This window comes from Grammomys surdaster, unplaced genomic scaffold (assembly GCF_004785775.1).
Source record: "Grammomys surdaster isolate TR1022 unplaced genomic scaffold, NIH_TR_1.0 125463, whole genome shotgun sequence".
Classification (NCBI taxonomy): domain Eukaryota; kingdom Metazoa; phylum Chordata; class Mammalia; order Rodentia; family Muridae; genus Grammomys; species Grammomys surdaster.
Window position 1 is genome coordinate 1,112,032 of NW_021620326.1, and position 18,612 is coordinate 1,130,643.

Here is an 18,612-nt window from a genome sequence, read left to right on the forward strand (position 1 = left end):
TTTCTCTCCTGTGGCTGAACGGCTTTGTCACTTTCATGTCATGAGTAACTTCTTGTCCTTAAAGTTGCTGGACCTTCTTTCTTTGCTTTGCTCCCCTAATTTCAGTCTCAACTGGTTGTACAGTTTGATCCACAACCTGAGGGTCAAAGCCTATTTTTCTTTGCCCAATTTTATTTTATGTTTGTTTTGTTTTGTCCAAGCTTTATGCCAGCTGTTCAGTAGATGATGGCCAGTGATTTTTCTCACTCTGACCTTGACCCACAAGCATAGAGCAACATTGTGACCCAAGGACACACAGCCACAATTTAGATAATTTCACTTAGCTGTGGCAAAACTCCCCAAATCAGAGGTGGAGCATTTGTCTGTTCAGCCAGTTCTCATAATCCAGAGGAACCATACTCTTTTCCCCAGGGGACTGCAGCTGACCTGGTAGCCAGAGTACATATCTTTGCTGCTTTAGAAGCTGGGTGTTGAGCAGTGAGTCTATGGTTATATGTAACTCAGAGTCAACCGCCCTTCAGAGTCTGGGAGGGGTAGCTCATTGTCCCCTCAGCACCTTCCACCCTGGCTACCATCTATTACAGAGCTCCTCTGATGAAGGTGGGGATTAATTTTGTTTCGGAGAGTACATATAGCAGCATCTGGAGATGGTTTGTGTTGTAAAAGGTGGAAGAGTACCAGCATCCAGTGTGTGAGAGTTGAGGTCAACCTAGTGTGCAGAAGACCCCTCCAGCAGAGTGCTCAGGCCCCTGATGTCAGTGGCATAGTGGGAAACTGACCACGTTCTGACGGTGCAGACTTGAAAACGCACTTGAAAGAGTGAGGTTCTAGCTCAGTGATACAATGCTTGCTTAGCAAGGAGCAGGCATCGTGCTCAATCCCCAGCATTGCATGAAAATAAAATTTAAAGAGGATGGAGAATAGCTCTCTGCTTGCCCACAGAGAGTAGGTTATGCTGGCAATGTCTAGGCGATGGAGATTGGTTACGAGCAAGGAACTAGTCTGACTGTGCCTCCACAAAATGGGAGTATGACAGTCCCAACGTGCTAGGTACAAGAAGTAATATACTTGGCTGGCGTCTGTCGTTACTACTTTTCAGGGGCCTAGGGTTGAGCCTCAACTAAGAGTGGACTCTTAGAGACTCCGCCCAGCCCGCCCTCAGTTCTAGGTCCAGCATCCCCTTGCAGCTTCGGTTGTGTCACGAGCAAACCAAAGCGAACCCCGAGCTGGTTGGGTCATGGCTGCCCAGTGTCAGGCCTTAAGAATGACGCCGATCCAGCGCCCGGCGACCTTTGACCCTCGGCGCCAGCCCGCCCCTCCCCCTCTGGCAGGTGGACAGCCGCTGCGCCGGCCGCCGTGGCGTCAACCTCCTCTGGCCCGTGGCCGCTGCCGCACTGGGCAGGGGCGGGAGACTGCAGCGCGCACAGTGGCGCACGGGCGTCCGCCGGGCTGCCTCCCGCACCTCGCAGCGCCTGCCACCCTCCAGCCACTGCCGCCTCAGCCTCCGCCCCGCCCGCCAACCGGGCCGCAGCCTGCGCCGCTGCCCCGCCCTCCCACCCCGGGACTGACACCCGCCGGGGACGCGCGGCTCCTCCAATCGACGGCTTCGCAGGGCCAGCCCCAAGCCCTGTGAGCTTCTCGGCCAATCACGTGCGTTCGCCCGCCCGGCTGAGGCTTCACGAGCCCGTGAGTGGCCGAGAGTCTGCAACTCGCGTCACTCATCCAGGAGCCTATGGTGGCGCGGGAGGGTGCCGGGGGCCCAATGGACAGCAGCGTGGGGCTGTCAGTCAGAGAGGCCTGAACCAATGGGTGGTGGGCTGCGGGGGCGTCACGGACAGAGGACTTGGGCTGAGGCTCCCCCGCGGGCGGGCGCAGAGAGACGCGGGAAGCAGGGGCTGGGCGGGGGTCGTGGCGCCGCAGCCAGCGCAGCCAGCCCCAGGGGCCGCCGCCTCCGCTGCCGAGCGCGCTCCGGGGCCGCCGGCCACCTTAGCACCCGCCGCGTCGCAGCTCCGGGACTGGCCCCGGCCGCGACGCCGCCGCGATGGGCAACGCCGCCGCCGCCAAGAAGGGCAGCGAGCAGGAGAGCGGTGAGTGCCCAGCCGTCACCCTGATCTTCGCTGCGTGCGGCCTGCCCGCGCAATGCCCATCACTGCATGGCCCCTCCCCCATGTGCCCCCCCAATCTTGTCTGCCTGCACCCCTGCCCGCTGCCTGTCCACGTTGTGGTCCGATCACCGCAGAGGTACCTTGCCCCCAATAGGGGCCCCCGTGCCCATGGTCTACCATCCCCCACTGCAAAGGCCGTGCCCCCCCACCCAGCTGTCACTGCCAACCATTGCATGTATGACCGCCGGGGCCCCAGATGGGGCCCTGTCACCACCCCACCCCCTCTTCTCCTAGTCCCTTTCCCCAGATTCTAATCCCCCCTCCCACTTCGTCACTCACCTTTCCCACACAGCGCCCCAATGTCTGACCCTGATCCAGGCTCCTGCCAGTCTCGGGAGTGCTGTGGGGTCCACGCTGCAGGGACCTTGGCCACTTGGTGACCACACCCCTCCCCCTCCAGCCCCCGCCATCTTTCTCCTACCCCTGCCCGATTCACCTCATCACAGCCCCCACCTCCAACCTCCCCCCCCACCCCATGAGCATATTTCCCAGGGCCACCTCCTGCATTGTTTTTCCCTTCTGTGTCACTTGGCATGGGGGACAAGATCTTTCTGGGTCCCTCTGCCCCTCTCATCCTGTCACTCCACCTCCTCCGTGCAATTGTCTTGCCCTGGCTGTGGTGGCAGACTGTGTATGAACCTAGAGAGCTACTTCTGCGATTCCACATCCAAGTTCGAGCTGGTCTCCTCAGAGCCATTGCGTCTGTCCTTTTCCATGGGTTGCGGGTGAGGTAAAGCGTCAGAGCACTCTCCTGGTCTGCCCTGAGGCCTGGGTTCTTTGGAAGGCCCCTCAATAAATGGTCGGTTCACAACTGCGGTTCTGTCGTTCACCCAGTCCCTGGGGTTGGTTCGAAGCTGACGATGAAATGAATTGCAAAGGCTCGTTTGACTTGAATTGGGATGGTCAGAAAGAAGAATTGCACGGATTGTGGTCACGCCATCCAGCAGTAGGTGACAGCTAGTGATTTGGTTTCCTTAAGATAGATGGATTGTGTACATACCGAGGGCTCACCCAGAGGGAGGCGAATTCTCTCCCCCACCCCAAAACATGCTGAATTTTTCCAGCCAGGGAAAAAGTGATTCTGTATTTGAAATCACTTCAGAAAGGGCCTTGGGCCCTGCCCCCAATACTTATGTGCCTTAAAGTGGTGTCGTTCCAAGCTAAAGCTGTATTGCAGCTAAGAACCCCTTCCAGTTACCCAAAAAGGAGGCTCTGGTCAGCTCTGAGTGTCTGAGTCCCCACAATGCCACTGAAGAAGCCCAAGAACTTTCTGCCCCCCCCCCCCCCCCCCCCCACTTTCAAACAGCAGAGCTCAGCCCAGCCGAGAAGCAGCCTTAAGAGGCCTGGCATTTCACAGATGGGCGGGGGACAGAGAGGCAAGTGCTTGTAGTTGAGGGCTTGATGACAGAGGAGCAGGTGGGTAGTGCCCAAAAAGGTCTTGGGCTTGGGCTTGAAGGGGCCCAGGGCAGAAGGAGAAGGGACAGCCCCCTTGGCAGGTGAGGCCCACCAGGAGATAGATGGTAGGTGCGGTGGACTGCATACTGCAGTGGCCCCTTTGAAAGTTGAGCACAGTGCAGAAAGCTTTAAGCATATCAGACACATACACAGAGGAGGGAAGATCCCAAGAAAAGATCAGAGTCTGAGTTGGCCAGCTGCTCAGGAGTGAGCAGTACAGATGACCTCCATGCACCCAGGAGGGCTTAGTTAAATGGTCTTCATAGGCATACTTAATTTGATGATTTTTGTCCAAATGAGCCATCTGAGTTTGACACAGATGACAGCATACTGGCAGAATTCATGTCCAGAGCTGTCTACCAGAACATCTCCTGGACCCTGGAATGTCTCAACTCAGACATTCTTTGGTTTGTTTGGTTTTTAAAGACAGGATCTCACTGTATAGCTCCACATGACCTGGAACTTGAAATGTAGACCAGGCTGGCCTCAAACTCTCAGAAATCTGCCTGCCTCAGCTTCCCAAGTGCTGGGATTAAAAGGCATTCACCACCATGTCCAGCCTTCAAGCATTGGCAGGAGTTAAACCCTAGTCATATTTTCTTAAAATGATAAAAGCAAGCCGCATAATAGTGTATATTGACACTACCAGCAGCCCAAGAGGCTGAGGCAAAAGGATTGCTGAAGCCCAAAAATGAAAGGCTAGCTTGGGTCACAGCAAGACCTTGTATCAAAATACAAAACTCGTGTGCTACAGGATGGCCTTCAGGAATGATGTTTGCTATGAATCCTGCCAGTCTGAATTGTCTCCCTGGGACCTACATGGTGGAAGGAGAGGACTGACTCCTCCCAAGTTGTCCTCTGACACACAAGAATGTGTGTGTACACACAATAAATGTGTAGAACATTTAAAAAATAAAAGGGCCAGCGTCTCAAACCTATAACAAGCAAGAGAGAGACTGATGCAGAAGGACCTGAGTTTGAGGCCAGCCTGGGTTGCAAAGGACACATCACCTTTAAAAGAAATAATAAACACTTTGCTCATTTCTGTTCATAGGTCCTAAGCCATTCCTGCCTGAGATTGCGAGACCTGTTATAGTCTCTGGTACAGGCTTGTCATCCCAGCTACTTGGACAGCTTAACCAAGAGAATCTTAAATTCTAAGGTAGCCTGGGCAATTTAAGGAGAAGCTCTATAAAAAGCAAATAAGAGCTGGAGACTGTGCTCAGTGGTCCAGGACTTGCATAGCATGTGCAAGGCCCTAGGTTCAACTCCTACATAGTGCCACAAAACATCTATATGTATATAACTGGATGTTAAAACACCCTCAGAATAACTTTGTGTTCTGCCCCTGAGACCTAGTCAGACTTTGGAGACATTCCTCCACCCCTAGAGAGGAATGGAGAGAGAAAGGAAGCATCTCTTGTCATAGAAGGTGCTCTTTAGAGGAAGAGGTAAAGCCGGGTACTCTTCTAAGCAAGACAGGGCAGTAGCCACACCAGCCTGCAGAGGGCACCTGTACCTCATCTGCCGCACATCTGCCCCCTGAGGTCAGGAAGATGCCTGAGTCTTCCTAGGCACCAAACAGGCATCTTGCAGCCCACCGCACTGCCATTGAAATGCCCAGGTTGGGCTGGGTTTGCTGTCTCTTTGACCCAGAAAGAGGGTAAGAATCTAGAAGCAGCCCAGTATAGAATAAAGGAAGGGAAGACTCACCTTTAAATGACATAGATGTTAACAAGGGCCAGGGTGAGAAGTCTAGAGGACAGAGGGAAGGTCAAACCTCAGGAGGCTCCCAGCACTAACAGCCAAGTGGGGCTCAGAGCTCAGCCAGTCCCTACCCCAGGGAGTTGACCCACAGGGAGAGTGGCAGGCATGGTAAGAGGGAGCCCCAAAGAAGTCTCCAAGACAAACTGATCCAGTCACTGAGGGAAGACATTCTCAGGACATTTCTACATGGAAAGAATCGTCGCCTTCTAACATCCTATAGAAGCTCAAAAGGGTCAAACCCTTGCTATCATCGGCAGTTGTATGGGTGCCCAAGAGGGTCTTCCCAGGCAGCTTTGCCTTTTCCCCAGTCAGGCCAACAGAAGTTTGAAGGGTTCTATCTGCCCCTCCCCTGCACCCATTAGTCTGCAGGTTGAGTTTCTCTTCCTGTTCCCACCCTATTACTCCCTGGCTCCCTCTACAGGCAGGGTCCCCCCAAGGACTGGCAGCCAAACTGGTGCAGCAGATCTTATGAGGCTTCCCAGCCACCGTAGTGCTAGTGCCCTGAGAAAGACTGAGTGATGGCTTCCAGCTCCAACGATGGTGAGGCTGAGCCCTGTTGTTATAGCAACTTCCTAGACACTGTCTGCCCCTTAAGTCAGGGAGGGGCTGTGATGGGGAGCAGGTGGAGAGAAGGAGTCTGTGGACCCTTGATTATCCCTGGAAACCCCTCTCCTAAAATCCTGGGCTAGGGAACCTGAGAAAGAAGAACAGGGATGAGTGATCCACTTCAGACCAAAGCAGATAGTGGGGCTTCGGCTTGGACGGGCATGGAGTAGTCCTACCCAGGTTTGCGATTCAGCCCAGAATAAAGATAGGTCCACCTTAGACCTGGGTACAGTAGAGCTTGATACCCCGAACCCTGCCTGGAGACAGAGGAGACCTAGTGTTGGTGGGGTTCCCCTTAAACTGGAGGTATAGTGCAGTGCACTCTTGCCTGCTGCTGTGACCCCATATCAGAATCCAAGGTGATTCCCATGTCTTGCTGTGGTACTGGCTTTCCTAGAGATGTCTGGAGTTTTCACAGCACATCAAATGCAGAAAGTGGAGGCCAACGGCACCCTTCCCTTCCAAATGAGAGAAGTGGCCAGGGCTGCAGGCTCCACTGGCTAGCAGCTGCGGGGCTACCCTCCTTGGCCTCTTCCTGTTGGCAGCATGGGTCCATAGGTGCCGGGCAGCCCCAGGAAGGCTGCTGCAGAGCTTTTAGCTTTTGGGAGCCTGGAAAGAAGGAAGATGATGATTAAAGCTACCTTCCCCTCCCCCACTCAACTTTAGCCATTCATTTCCGGTTTGGACTTTCATGGCTGAGAACAGAGCCAAGCACAGGGCAAGGTTTGACAGAGGCCAAGGACATCCCGGGACACTGTTCCCCTCTCCGCCCCTGCAGAGGAACAAGACAGAACCAGATGTGCCCATTTCTCTCAGGGGTAGCAGGACTTGGGGGCTCTGTGTTGAGAGGAAATTCAGAGGAGAAGATAAAGTGGTTTTTGCTACTGTTCTCCACCCTGGCCTTCCTTCCTAGCTGTTCTTTCAGCTAATTAATAGCTCTGGGGCTTTCTTAAACCTCTGGAGAGCGGGTGCCTGTTGCGTGGGCCTTTAACTCCTTCACCTCTGTCTGTGGGCAGTACTCTGTGTACATGGACCGTGCGCAGGCTGTTCCACTGGGGAGACATTCTGGGAGCCGTGGGCATCCTTGGAAGAGCAGGCCAACCAGAGGGACACCCTCTAGAGAATCTTTCTACCTCCCACTGTCAAGGAGAGCCTCTGCAGTCCTTGACCAGCCTGGAGCAGGTGCCTTTAAATGCTTCCGTGGCAACCAGCACCTTCCCCAACCACCAGACCTTACCAAGAGGCACTTGTTACCCAGCAAAGAGGAGATTGCAGATAGAACCCAGGGCCGCCTGGGATGGATCTGGGGTCTGGAAGTAGTGATTGTGAGGACGATGTCACCTTCCAGCTGTGGCTACAGCTGTTCCTCTGGGCCCATCTGGCTGTCCGTTTCCTGGGTTACCTGCGCTGCACTTTTTGGGGACTAAAGCCTCAGTCAGCACCCTGAATCCTGGCTGGGAATTGATGGGCCCCAGTTTGCCCCATGTTACCTAATCCCCATGTCATACCCTGCTGGGAGAGGCAGGCAGCAGGTGAGTGTGGGGTGCCTGGGTTAGGTACTTGTTCTTGCTGTCCGTCACCATCTCCTTTGCATGTTTTGTTTTTGTGAGAGGCCTGCCTTGTACTTGAGATCCTTCTGTCTTAGCCTCCTAATTCTAGGATTATAGCCCAGTATATTCTTTGTGTTGTCTCACTAGGGCTAGAGCCTAGGCTTGTACACACAGGCAAGTGCTCTCCCGCTGTGGAGCACTGTAGCAAGTGCTCCAGCGCCAGCCCCTTACTCTTTCAGTACCGGTTCTTACTATGTATCCTAGGTTGGCCTTGATATCAAAATCCTGCCTCAGATCTTGATACTTTAAGTCTGTGATGCCATTCTAATGTGTCCCCGCTGTGCTGTGACCCCCAAATGTCTAGGTATAGTGGCTCTTATGCATCCCCATACTAGTGAACCTGAGTCAGGGGGACTGCTCTGAGTTAAGGGAAGCCCGGGCTGTATAGTGAGCTCCGAGTCACACTGGGCTACAGTTTAAGATCTTGTCTCAGAAAATCAAGGGAGGGACTAGATGTGGTAGTGCGATCTCTCATCCTAACACTCAAGAGGTGGCAGAGGCTGGGAGAGCTCTGAGTTTGAGGCTAATCTGGAATCACTAAATAGTGAGTTCCAGGACAGCCAGGGCTATGTAGAGAGAGACCCTGTCTCAAAAGAAAAAAATCATGAGAGACTCTTCTTAGCAGACTTCTCTAAAGGAACAGAGCTGATGGGCTGGTTATTTACATATGGGGTTCAGTAGAGTGCTGTATAGTCTGTGGTTTGGATGGTTGTTCAGTCCCAAGACTAGATGTGTCAGCAGTCCCAATCTAGTGCTGGAGTTCCAGAAGATTCCTGGACAGCTGGTGGTCTTCAATCCTCACTGGAATACTGAAGAAGTAGGTTTTAGCACCAGTAAGGGAATGCCTCAGCAACAGGACAGATGAGTAGCCAGTGCAAGTGTGGGCAAGCGGGCAAAAGGCAAAGTAGCCTTCCTCCATGTCTTTTTATGTGGGCTGTTGCCAGGAGGTGTGGCCCAGATTTAGGGCTGGTCTTCCCACCTCAGGTAATCCAATGAAGAAAACCCCTCAGCCAGGCGCACGCCTTTAATCCCAGCACTCGGGAGGCAGAGGCAGGCAGATTTCTGAGTTCGAGGCCAGCCTGGTCTACAGAGTGAGGTCCAGGACAGCCAGGGGTACACAGAGAAACCCTGTCTTGAAAAAACCAACCAACCAAACAAACAAACAAACAAAAACCCTCACCAGTGTGCCCAACTGCTGGGATTTTAGCAGATTCCAGATATAGTTAAGTTGCCAGCTAAGATGAACCGTGAGAGAGAATGGCTGGCATTCCTGTACCATAAACCTGGCGCCAGACCACTGCTCCAGCTCTTTTACAAGGGTGGAATCAGGACTGTCTCCCCACCAGCACCCTACAGAGTCCTCATGGGTTTATGCCCATTTGCTCCTATAGAAAACTGAGACCCAGAGAGATAGATGAGTTGTCAAAAGACACACAGCTCGTCACCATCCGGACAGAGAGTCTGAGTTCTCCCCCTGAAGTCCTGTCCCCCAGCTGCCTCTCAGTCTTGAGGCCTCATTTTCCTGAGCTATTAAGTGGTTAAAACAGATGTAGAGAGGTTGTCAAACAGATCATATAAGAGAATGAAACGGGTTCCCTAGCCAGTCACCAGGGACAGCTTCCACATTAGGAAGTGAGATGCTGGCCTCAGAGTGCTGTGGGCACCTGGGACGAGCGTGCCCGAAGGGAGACACCCAGTGAAGCAGCTCAGGAGGGAGGATTCTCCCCTCAGCAAAAGCAGGCACAGAGCCAGCAGGGGCCAAGGTGACAGCTGAGCCCACCAAGGGCACCTGCTCCGCTAGCCCTGCAGGCTCCCACCAGGGCCTGGCCTCAACAGAGGAGCAGCCAGATCAGAGTCTATTAATACCTCAGCTGGCACAACCCTGGCCACGGAATGTCTCTTAGTGCTGGGGAGAGTGGGGTGGGCTGGCCTATGTGCCTCTTGGTCCTGTGTTCCCAAGTGGCCATGTACCCTCTTTGGGTGTTACTGGAATCTGATATCTACCTCTGTAATTAGTGGGATATCGGGCCCCAGCCCAATCAAAATGCCCCAAGTTGCCTCTAGGATCTCCCAAAGGCATTGGTAAAATATCAGATTCTGGCTTGAAACAGCCGTACCCCACTTCCCACCAGAGTGGAAAACTTGATGTGCCTCAAAGCAAGGGCTCGTCACCTAACTTCTGTCTCTCTCCCTCAGTGAAAGAGTTCCTAGCCAAAGCCAAGGAAGATTTCCTGAAAAAATGGGAGACCCCTTCTCAGGTGAGCACCTCAGAGTAAGCAGTACCCAGGCGACGGTCACTAGCTCGGTCACTGTGTGCCCTACCCAGCCCTGCCCCATTCCCTTCTAACATGCTCACGGTGCCCCCTGCTTCTCATTGCTGGGCCCCCACCCACTGTACCCTTGCACCTGGCAGCCCCTGCTCTCCATGCAGCTGCCAGCAGCTCCTGGGCCCCAGGCCAGGGCCGGATCTGGCCCCTGCCACCCTGCCTGGAAGAATGTCCCCTGGGTCATCTCCACCCACTCCCCAGGGCCCCCTCTGCCGGTGACACGGGACTCCCCAGCCCAGAAGGCTGCTGGGAGGTGCCCCTGACCCTTCCCATTCTTGCCCACAGAATACAGCCCAGTTGGATCAGTTTGACAGAATCAAGACCCTTGGCACTGGCTCCTTTGGTCGCGTGATGCTTGTGAAGCACAAGGAGAGCGGGAACCACTATGCCATGAAGATCTTGGACAAGCAGAAGGTAAGATGACCAGCTGCCAGGCCTTCCCGTCTGCCCACCGTGCCAGGCCCACACCACCTATACTGCTTTTCTGCCCATCCACCTCTCATGGCTGTCAGCGCCAAGGGCTCCACAAAAACATACATGCAGTTGGTTGTAAATTAGCAGTGCAGCCTTCCCCCGCACCTCAGGTTTTAGAAAAGTCCAGTGGCAACTTGGCCTTGCCACAAGCAAAATACTGTGCCGAGTCCAGAGAGTGGAGGGATATGTGCATCTTTCCTTAAGCGCTGTGAGTGATCTGCCAGTGGTTTACTGTCTACCGCTGGGGTGCGCTCAGAGGCAGAGCACTTGGCCAGCATTCTCGGGGCCCTGGACTCCATCCTCACACCGGCAAAAGATAAAGAAAGTAGAATAGGGTATGAGGGTCTGTCTGTGCAAGTCACCACACACATGGGCCAGAGCTCTGCAGACTTTGCCATCTGTGCTCAGTAGTGTGTTGGAACCTGTCCCCATGGGAACTCAGCCACATTCATGTCCGCTGATGCTCCATAGTCTCTCAGTCCCAAGAGTGAGAAGGACCTGCGTCCCCAACCCATCCAGCCCTATGTTTAATCTGCAGCCGGACAGAGATCAGGGGGGTCTGGAGAAAACAAAGTTTACACAGAAGTGCAAGACTTCTTTTTTGTTGTTGTTTTTTGTTTGTTTGTTTGTTTGTTTTTCAAGACATATTTTCTGCATAGTGCTCTGTAGCCCAGGCTGGCCTCATACTCAAAGGTCTCCCTGCCTCTGCTCCCAAGTGCTGGGTTTAAAGGCACATGCCACCACTGCCCAGCCTACAGAGAAGTTCTTTAAAAATTTTTTTTTTTAAATTTTGTGTGTGTGTGTGTCTTGTTGACCAACAAGCATAACCAGTTCCAGGTTCAGTGAAAGGCCCTGTCTCAAACAACTGAGGTTGAGGTAGAGGTAGAGACAGGACTGGGGAGATAGCTGAGGGAGTTAAGGGTGCTTGTTACCAGGCATGATGACCTAAGTTCAATCCCCAGAACCCACACTGTAGGAGAGAAACACACCTGAAAGTGTCCTCTGACCTACAAGTGTGTCACGGCACAAGCATCCACCCAGCTGACCTCTACACACACACACACACACACACACACACACACACCCCACAGTATAAGTGAATTTAAAGAAAAAACTTTACTGAGTTGGAGGGCTGAAGAGATATTAATGGAGAAGTCACCTCTTAGGCATGTATGAGGACCTCAATTCAATCCCCAGAGCAGACATATAGCCCAGCACAGCAGCACGAACGTGTGTCAGCACTCTTCCTATGAGATAGGGCAGAGACAGGCAGTCCCTGTGATCTCAAGGGCAGCCAGCCTGTCATGCAGCAGCAGGAAAGATCCTACCCTTAAACAAAATGGAAGGCAAAGACCCCTGAGGTTGTCCTCTGATCCACACACATGCTACACACCCATACTCAAACACACACAGAAGATTTTCTTTTCTTTTTTTTCCTAAGATGTATTTATTTTATGTATGTGAGTACACTGTCGCTGTCTTCAGATACACCAGAAGAGGGCATCAGATCCCATCACAGATGGTTGTGAGCCACCATGTGGTTGCTGGGAATTGAACTCGGGACCTCTGGAAGAACAGTCAGTGCTCTTAACCACTGAGCCATCTCTCCAGCACCGAAGATTTTCTTAAAAAGAGAAAACAACAATAAAAAAAAACAAAAAACAAAAAACTAGGAGATGGCAAATGAGTGAAGAAAATTCTCAATGTCTACTTCTGTCCTCTGCATGTGTATCCACACACAATGCATATATAAGTGCAGACACACACACAATTATATGGTGGAAGCTGGCCGTGGTAGCACACTGTAATCCCAGTGCTCAGGAGGCAGAGGCAGCTGGATCTCTGAGTTCGAGGCTAATCTGGTCTACAGACTGAATTCCAGGACAGCCAGGGCCTCACAAAGAAACTCTCTCTTGAGAAAACCAAAACCAGCTGGGCAATGGTAGTGCATGCCTTTAATCCCAACACTTGGAGGCAGAGGCAGGTGGATTTCTGACCAGCCTGGTCTACAGAGTGAATTCCAGGACAACCAGGGCCACACAGAGAAACCCCTGTTTCGGAGAAAAAAAGAAAAGAAAAAGAAAAGCCTAAAACCTAACAACCAAACAAAATAGTGTGTGCAGCATCGCAGCTCTGAGGAGGCGAGCCAGAAGCAGGCTAAAGATACAGATTACCCTTGAGGCGAGGTCACTGCCATCCTGGGCTTTGTGTGGTCTGGTCTCAAAATAACAAAAAACTTTGTTTGGAAATGGGCTCTCACTGTGTAGCCCAGATGGGCTTCAAATTTGAGATCCTCCTGCCTCTGCTCCAGAGTCTGGCATTGACCAGCATGCATCACCATATGTAGCTTTTCTTTTTTTTTTTTTTTTTGGTTTTTCGAGACAGGGTTTCTCTGCATAGTCCTGGCTGTCCTGGAACTCACTCTGTAGACCAGGCTGGCCTCGAACTCAGAAATCCGCCTGTCTCTGCCTCCCAAGTGCTGGGATTAAAGGCGTGCGCCACCACCGCCCGGCCCATATGTAGCTTTTCATAAAGACTGTGTGTGTGTCTGTGTGTGTCTGTGTGTGTGTCTGTGTGTGTGTCTGTGTGTCTGTGTCTGTGTGTGTCTGTGTGTGTGTGTGTCTGTGTGTCTGTGTGTGTCTGTGTGTGTGTGTGTCTGTGTGTCTGTGTCTGTGTGTGTCTGTGTGTGTGTGTGTCTGTGTGTCTGTGTCTGTGTGTGTCTGTGTCTGTGTGTGTCTGTGTGTGTCTGTGTCTGTGTGTGTCTATGTGTGTGTCTGTGTATGTGTGTGTCTGTGTGTGTGTGTCTGTGTGTGTTTGTGTGTGTGTCTGTGTGTCTGTGTCTGTGTGTGTCTGTGTCTGTGTGTCTGTGTCTGTGTGTGTCTGTGTGTGTCTGTGTGTGTGTGTCTGTGTGTGTGTCTGTGTGTCTGTGTGTGTGTTTGTGTGCACACATACCTGGGTGTCTTCTTCAGTCAGTCTGCATTATTATTAGCTACTGTTACTGTGTTTAGTATTATTTCTCCATGTGGACCTCACTGCCCCAAAACTCACTCTGTAAACCAGGCTGCTCCCAAACTCAAGACATCTGCCTTCCTCCCCCTTCTCTAGAGGCATGTGCCTCCGTGCCTCAGTCTCCACTGAACTGGGAGTGAGGCTGGCTAACCAGGAAACACCAAGGTTCACTTACCTCCCTGGGGCAGTGCCGGGGTTACAGCTGGACTACACACCTGGCTTGCCTACGGGTGCTGGGGTCTGAACTCGGGTCCGTCCCCATGTTTGTACGGCAGTCACTTTGCCAACTGAGCCATCCTCTAACCCCTTCAGAAAGATTTTTCTTAAAATTATTTATGTATGATTCTGTCTGTCTGTGTTTATGGGTATGTTTATAGGTATCCGTGGTGGCTAGAATCATTGGATCCCCCAGGAGCCAGAGTCATGGGCATTTTATAGGTGTTTTTTTTAAAAATAATAATAATAATATGAGAACACTATAGCTGTCTTCAGACACGCCAGAAGAGTACATTGGATCCCATTACAGACGGTTGTGAGCCACCATGTGGTTGCTGGGAATTGAACTCAGGACCTGTGGAAGATCAGTCAGTGCCCTTAACTGCTGAGCCATCTCTCCAGCCCAAATTCATACATTTTTTTACCCACAAAGCCAGCTGTCCAGACCTGGGAAGATTTCTGACCCCTGTCTGGTGTTAACAGTGCCAGAGAGCAGCTGCACCAACAGAAACTGGCATGAATCACAGAATTGCTGTTACAGAGTTTATACTGGTTTTGTGTTAAATCTGGGCCTGTCACACTCTAGGTGCCTGCTCTACTACCGAGCTACCCCATACCCTAACGAGGGATTGCCACAGTTTCTAGTCATCCCACCAAAAACGTACAGTGAGGCCGGGCGGTGGTGGCGCACATCTTTAAGGAGGCAGAGGCAGGTGGATTTCTGAGTTTGAGGCCAGCCTGGTCTACAGAGTGAGTTCCAGGACAGCCAGGGCTACACAGACAAACCCTGTCTCGAAAACCAAAAAAAAACCCAAAAAAACAAAAAATGTACAGAGAACAGGTGAAATTCCCCCCTCCAAGTTGCTGGGTGTACAGCTCAGGACCTCACACTTAGTTAAGCAAATGCTGCACTGTGGGGCTTCGTCTCCAGCCCTGGAATATATTTTAGCCATGATTTCTACTTAATACAGTGGTCTGTCCTAGTCGTTTCCAGTATCCAGTACAGTACCAATATCTGTAAAAGTTGGGTGGTTTTGAGACAAGGTCTTACTGATCGAAGCCCTAGTTTTAGACTCTGTGTAGCCAAGGATAGCTCCTGATCCTCCTGTCTCTGAAATGCTAGGATTTATAGGTATGTATTTCCACGTCAGTCTTGGTTGCTGCTTGTTTTGATCGAGTCTTTAGTTGGGAGGTTGGTGAGAGCCTCAGCAAAAGTCTAGCGGGCAGAAGACAACTTCCAGGAGCTGGTCCTCTCCTCCTACCATGTGGGGTCTAGGGATCGAACCCAGACTTGGATCAAAGTTGACTGCCTTGTTTTTGAGACAAGGTCTTGATATGTGGCCCAGGCTGTCCTCCAGACGTTTTTCTGAATGCCAAAAATACAGGCATGCCCCACTATGCTTAGTGAAACATGTTGTGATTTTTTTTTCATGTTAAGTAGCTTTGGAATGTACTGTATTTTACTTTTGGTGTATGCATGTGTGCCTGTGTGTGTTGGAATAGATCTCACATAGCCTAGGCTAGCACCTTTGTATAGCCAGATTTGTTCTGAAACTCCAGATCCCCCTGTCTCAGTCTTTCAAGCTTGCACCAAACTCAGATCATCTTGTACTTACAAACACATGGAAAGGCAAGGAAAGGTGTAGAGATGGGACAGCTGTCCCTGTCATGACTGTTGGAAATGTGCTTCAAAGCGGCTGGGGTAGGATGGGGCTGGCAACGTGGCTTGGCAGGTAAAGGTGCTACCAGGCCTGACAACCTGAATTTGATGTCCAGGATTCGCTTGGTGAAAGAGAGACAGCCTTCCTCAGCTTGTCCTCTGACTTCCACATGATGCCTTATTGTGCATAGGCTGCCCCCAAGATAAGTATAAATAAACACAAAGTTTGAAAAGGACCAGGAGTGTTCTCAGTGATGGAGAGCACATGAGAGGCCCTGGGTCTCGTGCTCAGCACCACACAAGATCAAAAATACTTGCCTGGAGAAAAGGAAGCTGATTTCTAGACCTCCATGGCTTTTGGGCCTCTCTGGTGTCAGCTGAGTCCCCTCTTCTTGCAGGAAGCCTTCCCTGCTTCCCTCTGCTTTCCAGATTTTGCCAGGTGCCTCATCTGGGCATCAATAGGCCCGAGGCTCCCTCCTCCAAGCTCTGGTTCCTCTGTCCTGTGGGGCTCCTGTACCCACATTGTCTGCTCTGATCTATGTGGCCCCTCGGCTCTCAGCACTCAGCCACGCTGTGGTTATCTGCATGGTTCTGACTGAAGAAATGGTCCCCAGTCCTACATTCTTGACTGTGACCCAGGCTAGGGACTGAGGCCCCTCTCAGCCGCTGCTCTCCCTCAGGTGGTAAAGCTGAAGCAGATTGAGCACACGCTGAATGAGAAGCGCATCCTGCAGGCGGTCAACTTCCCGTTCCTGGTCAGACTTGAATTCTCCTTCAAGGTAAGGGCCACAGCCAGGGCTTGACGAGGGTGCAGGGTGGATCCTAGCCACCCGCTTTCAAGGAAAAAGATCCTTGGAGAAGGAATGCCAGAAACTGGGGTGGACTGGGGTCCCGGGCACCCCTAGTTCAGCTCTTCAGTTAGCCAGCTGCTAGTTTGCTAACCTTAGGCACATCACCCGTCCTGAATGACATAAACTGCCACCAGGCAACCAGGAAGCCGCTTCCCACTGTGCCTTACGTGTGCATCACCTTGCAAGAGAGGCACCAGTCACACTGGGCCTTGCTCTTCTCATCTGCGAAATGGGACTCAGCACAGCCCTCAAGCTGTGAGGTCATAAGAGTGAGGAGTTCTTGCAGATGCGTAAGAACATGGGAACACCACTCAAAGTAGGCGGCCATCAGAGCCTGTCCCCAGAAATCCCCTGTGCAGAAGCCGGACAGCAATCCTTAGTTCGTCTTTCTTTTTGTTTTGTTTTGTTTGTTTGTTTGTTTGTTAAGACAGAGTCTTACTGTATACCCCAGGCTGGCCTAGAAGTCATGATCCTCCTGCCTCAGCTTCCTGAGTGCTCAGATCACAGGTGTTTACCATCATGCCCTGTCAGTGTTTGTTTCTTACAGGCTTAGGGATGGAACCAGCTTTGTATACAGTAGACAAGTGGTGACACTTGAGCCACACCCCCAGCCCCATAAAAACCTTTTGTTCTTTTGGTTGTGAGCCTGTAAGAATTGAGCTATCCTCTCCAGCAACCTGGAATGCTTTCTGCTTTGTTTTTAGCAAAGTTTACGTTTTCTTTTCATATAATCCAGGCTGGTCTCAGAGTCTCTGCCCTCCTCAGTAGCTGAGACTAGCTGTGTGTCATATCCTGCACATTTTTGTTTCTGGTTCTGTAAGTTCTGTCCTCTGTCTTGCCTGTTTGGCAAATGATGACAACTGAGGCTTGAGACAGTAGCTCCTGCAGAACTGTCACTGGCCACACCTCACTTTCTCCCCTTGTGAGAACAGAAGAGCAGCTGCTTCTTCCTGCTCCCAGAGAATGTTCCAAGCATCAGCTCCTGGTGCTTGAAACATGGACAACTGGGAACATAGTTGCCACTGAGGTTTCAAGGCTTTTCCCTCCAAGCCATCGTGGTCTTCAGCTGGGACCCAGTGCCTGGGGACAGGGCCTTGACCCCCTTTGCCTCCCGCAGGACAACTCAAACTTGTACATGGTCATGGAGTACGTGCCTGGTGGAGAGATGTTCTCCCACTTACGGAGGATCGGAAGGTTCAGGTAAGCAGGGCCCATCCTTGCCACCCTAGGGGCCACCAAACCATCCAGGGACATGTCGGAGTCCAGTGTGCTTAGAAATGGAAAGTGGCCGGGCAGTGGTGGCGCACGCCTTTAATCCCAGCACCTGGGAGGCAGAGACAGGGGATTTCTGAGTTCGAGGCCAGCCTGGTCTACAGAGGGAGTTCCAGGACAGCCAGGGCTACACAGAGAAACCCTGTCTCAAAAAACCAAAAAAAAAAAAAAAAGAAAGAAATGGAAAGTGATCTCTGGGTGACAGTAGGATTTTGTGTATGGATGTGCGTGCATGCATGCTGTTTGTTGTAGCTGTGTAGCTGAAGCTGGTCTTGGGTTCACAATCCTCCTGGTCCTGCCTCCTGAGTGCTGATGTGACAGGCGACTGTCATCACATTCACCCCCTGTGGAGTTTGTTCCTGTTATGCTAAGCAATTTGTGATGTTTCAGTCAGCCAAGTTGAGTGACCAGTCATGGTAACTTAGGGGTCAAAATTTGAATTGGCTTTGCTGGGGGTGGAGCTCAGTACCATTTTACAAACTCTAGCTCAGAAAGACAAAAAAATGACATTGCACTATGTAGCCCAGGTTGGCCTTCAACTTCTAGTCTAACTCCTCTCTCAGCTTCCTAGAGCCACGAGAGTCCACCACTACATCTAGCAAGAATTTTTTTTAACTAGTAGATAATTTTATGTAGTTTTAAGTTTTATACTAGTATGTTACTTGACAAACATATCTATATATGGGATTATTGTTGTTGTTATTGTGTTTGTTCTTTTTTTCAGGGGGTGCAGTTGTTTGTTTGTTGAGACATGTTTTTGCTATGTAACCTTAGCTGTCCTGGAACTCAGTCTTTAGATCAGGCTGGCCTCAAACTCAAAGATCTGCCTGCTTCTGCTGAAATTGAAGGTGTGCTCACCAACATCCAGCTAAATAAATAAATACATCTTATGTATACTAAAGTCCAGACATCTTGTCAAGTGTGGTGGTGCACACCTCTGATCCCAGCACCCAGTATGTTGGAGGCAGGACAATAGGAGTTTGAGACTAGCTTAGACTGCTTTGAAAGCCAGTGTGTCAAAACCAAGCAGCAGCCTTCAAAACAGAATTAGGCCGGAGGTCTCTGCGCCATTGTGAGCCTCTCCTGAGTTAGGAAGAAACTATCTCTTCCTTTCTCTTCTCTTCTCTTCTCTTCTCTTCTCTTCTCTTCTCTTCTCTTCTCTTCTCTTCTCTTCTCTTCTCTTCTCTTCTCTTCTCTTCT

The 18,612-nt window shown here is 51.4% G+C and overlaps 1 protein-coding gene across 1 annotated transcript in view; it reads left to right on the forward strand.

The window, feature by feature from the left end:
* The first annotated feature begins 1,832 nt into the window (after nt 1–1,832).
* Nucleotides 1,833–18,612, forward strand: part of Prkaca (protein kinase cAMP-activated catalytic subunit alpha) — a 23,655-nt gene continuing 6,875 nt past the window's right edge. Inside the window, exons 1-5 of the mRNA XM_028786284.1 lie at nt 1,833–2,087; nt 9,800–9,861; nt 10,216–10,344; nt 15,970–16,068; nt 17,258–17,340. Coding sequence (XP_028642117.1) covers nt 2,042–2,087; nt 9,800–9,861; nt 10,216–10,344; nt 15,970–16,068; nt 17,258–17,340 — 419 coding nt within the window. The 5' untranslated portion in view covers nt 1,833–2,041. The remainder of the gene's footprint in view (nt 2,088–9,799; nt 9,862–10,215; nt 10,345–15,969; nt 16,069–17,257; nt 17,341–18,612) is intronic.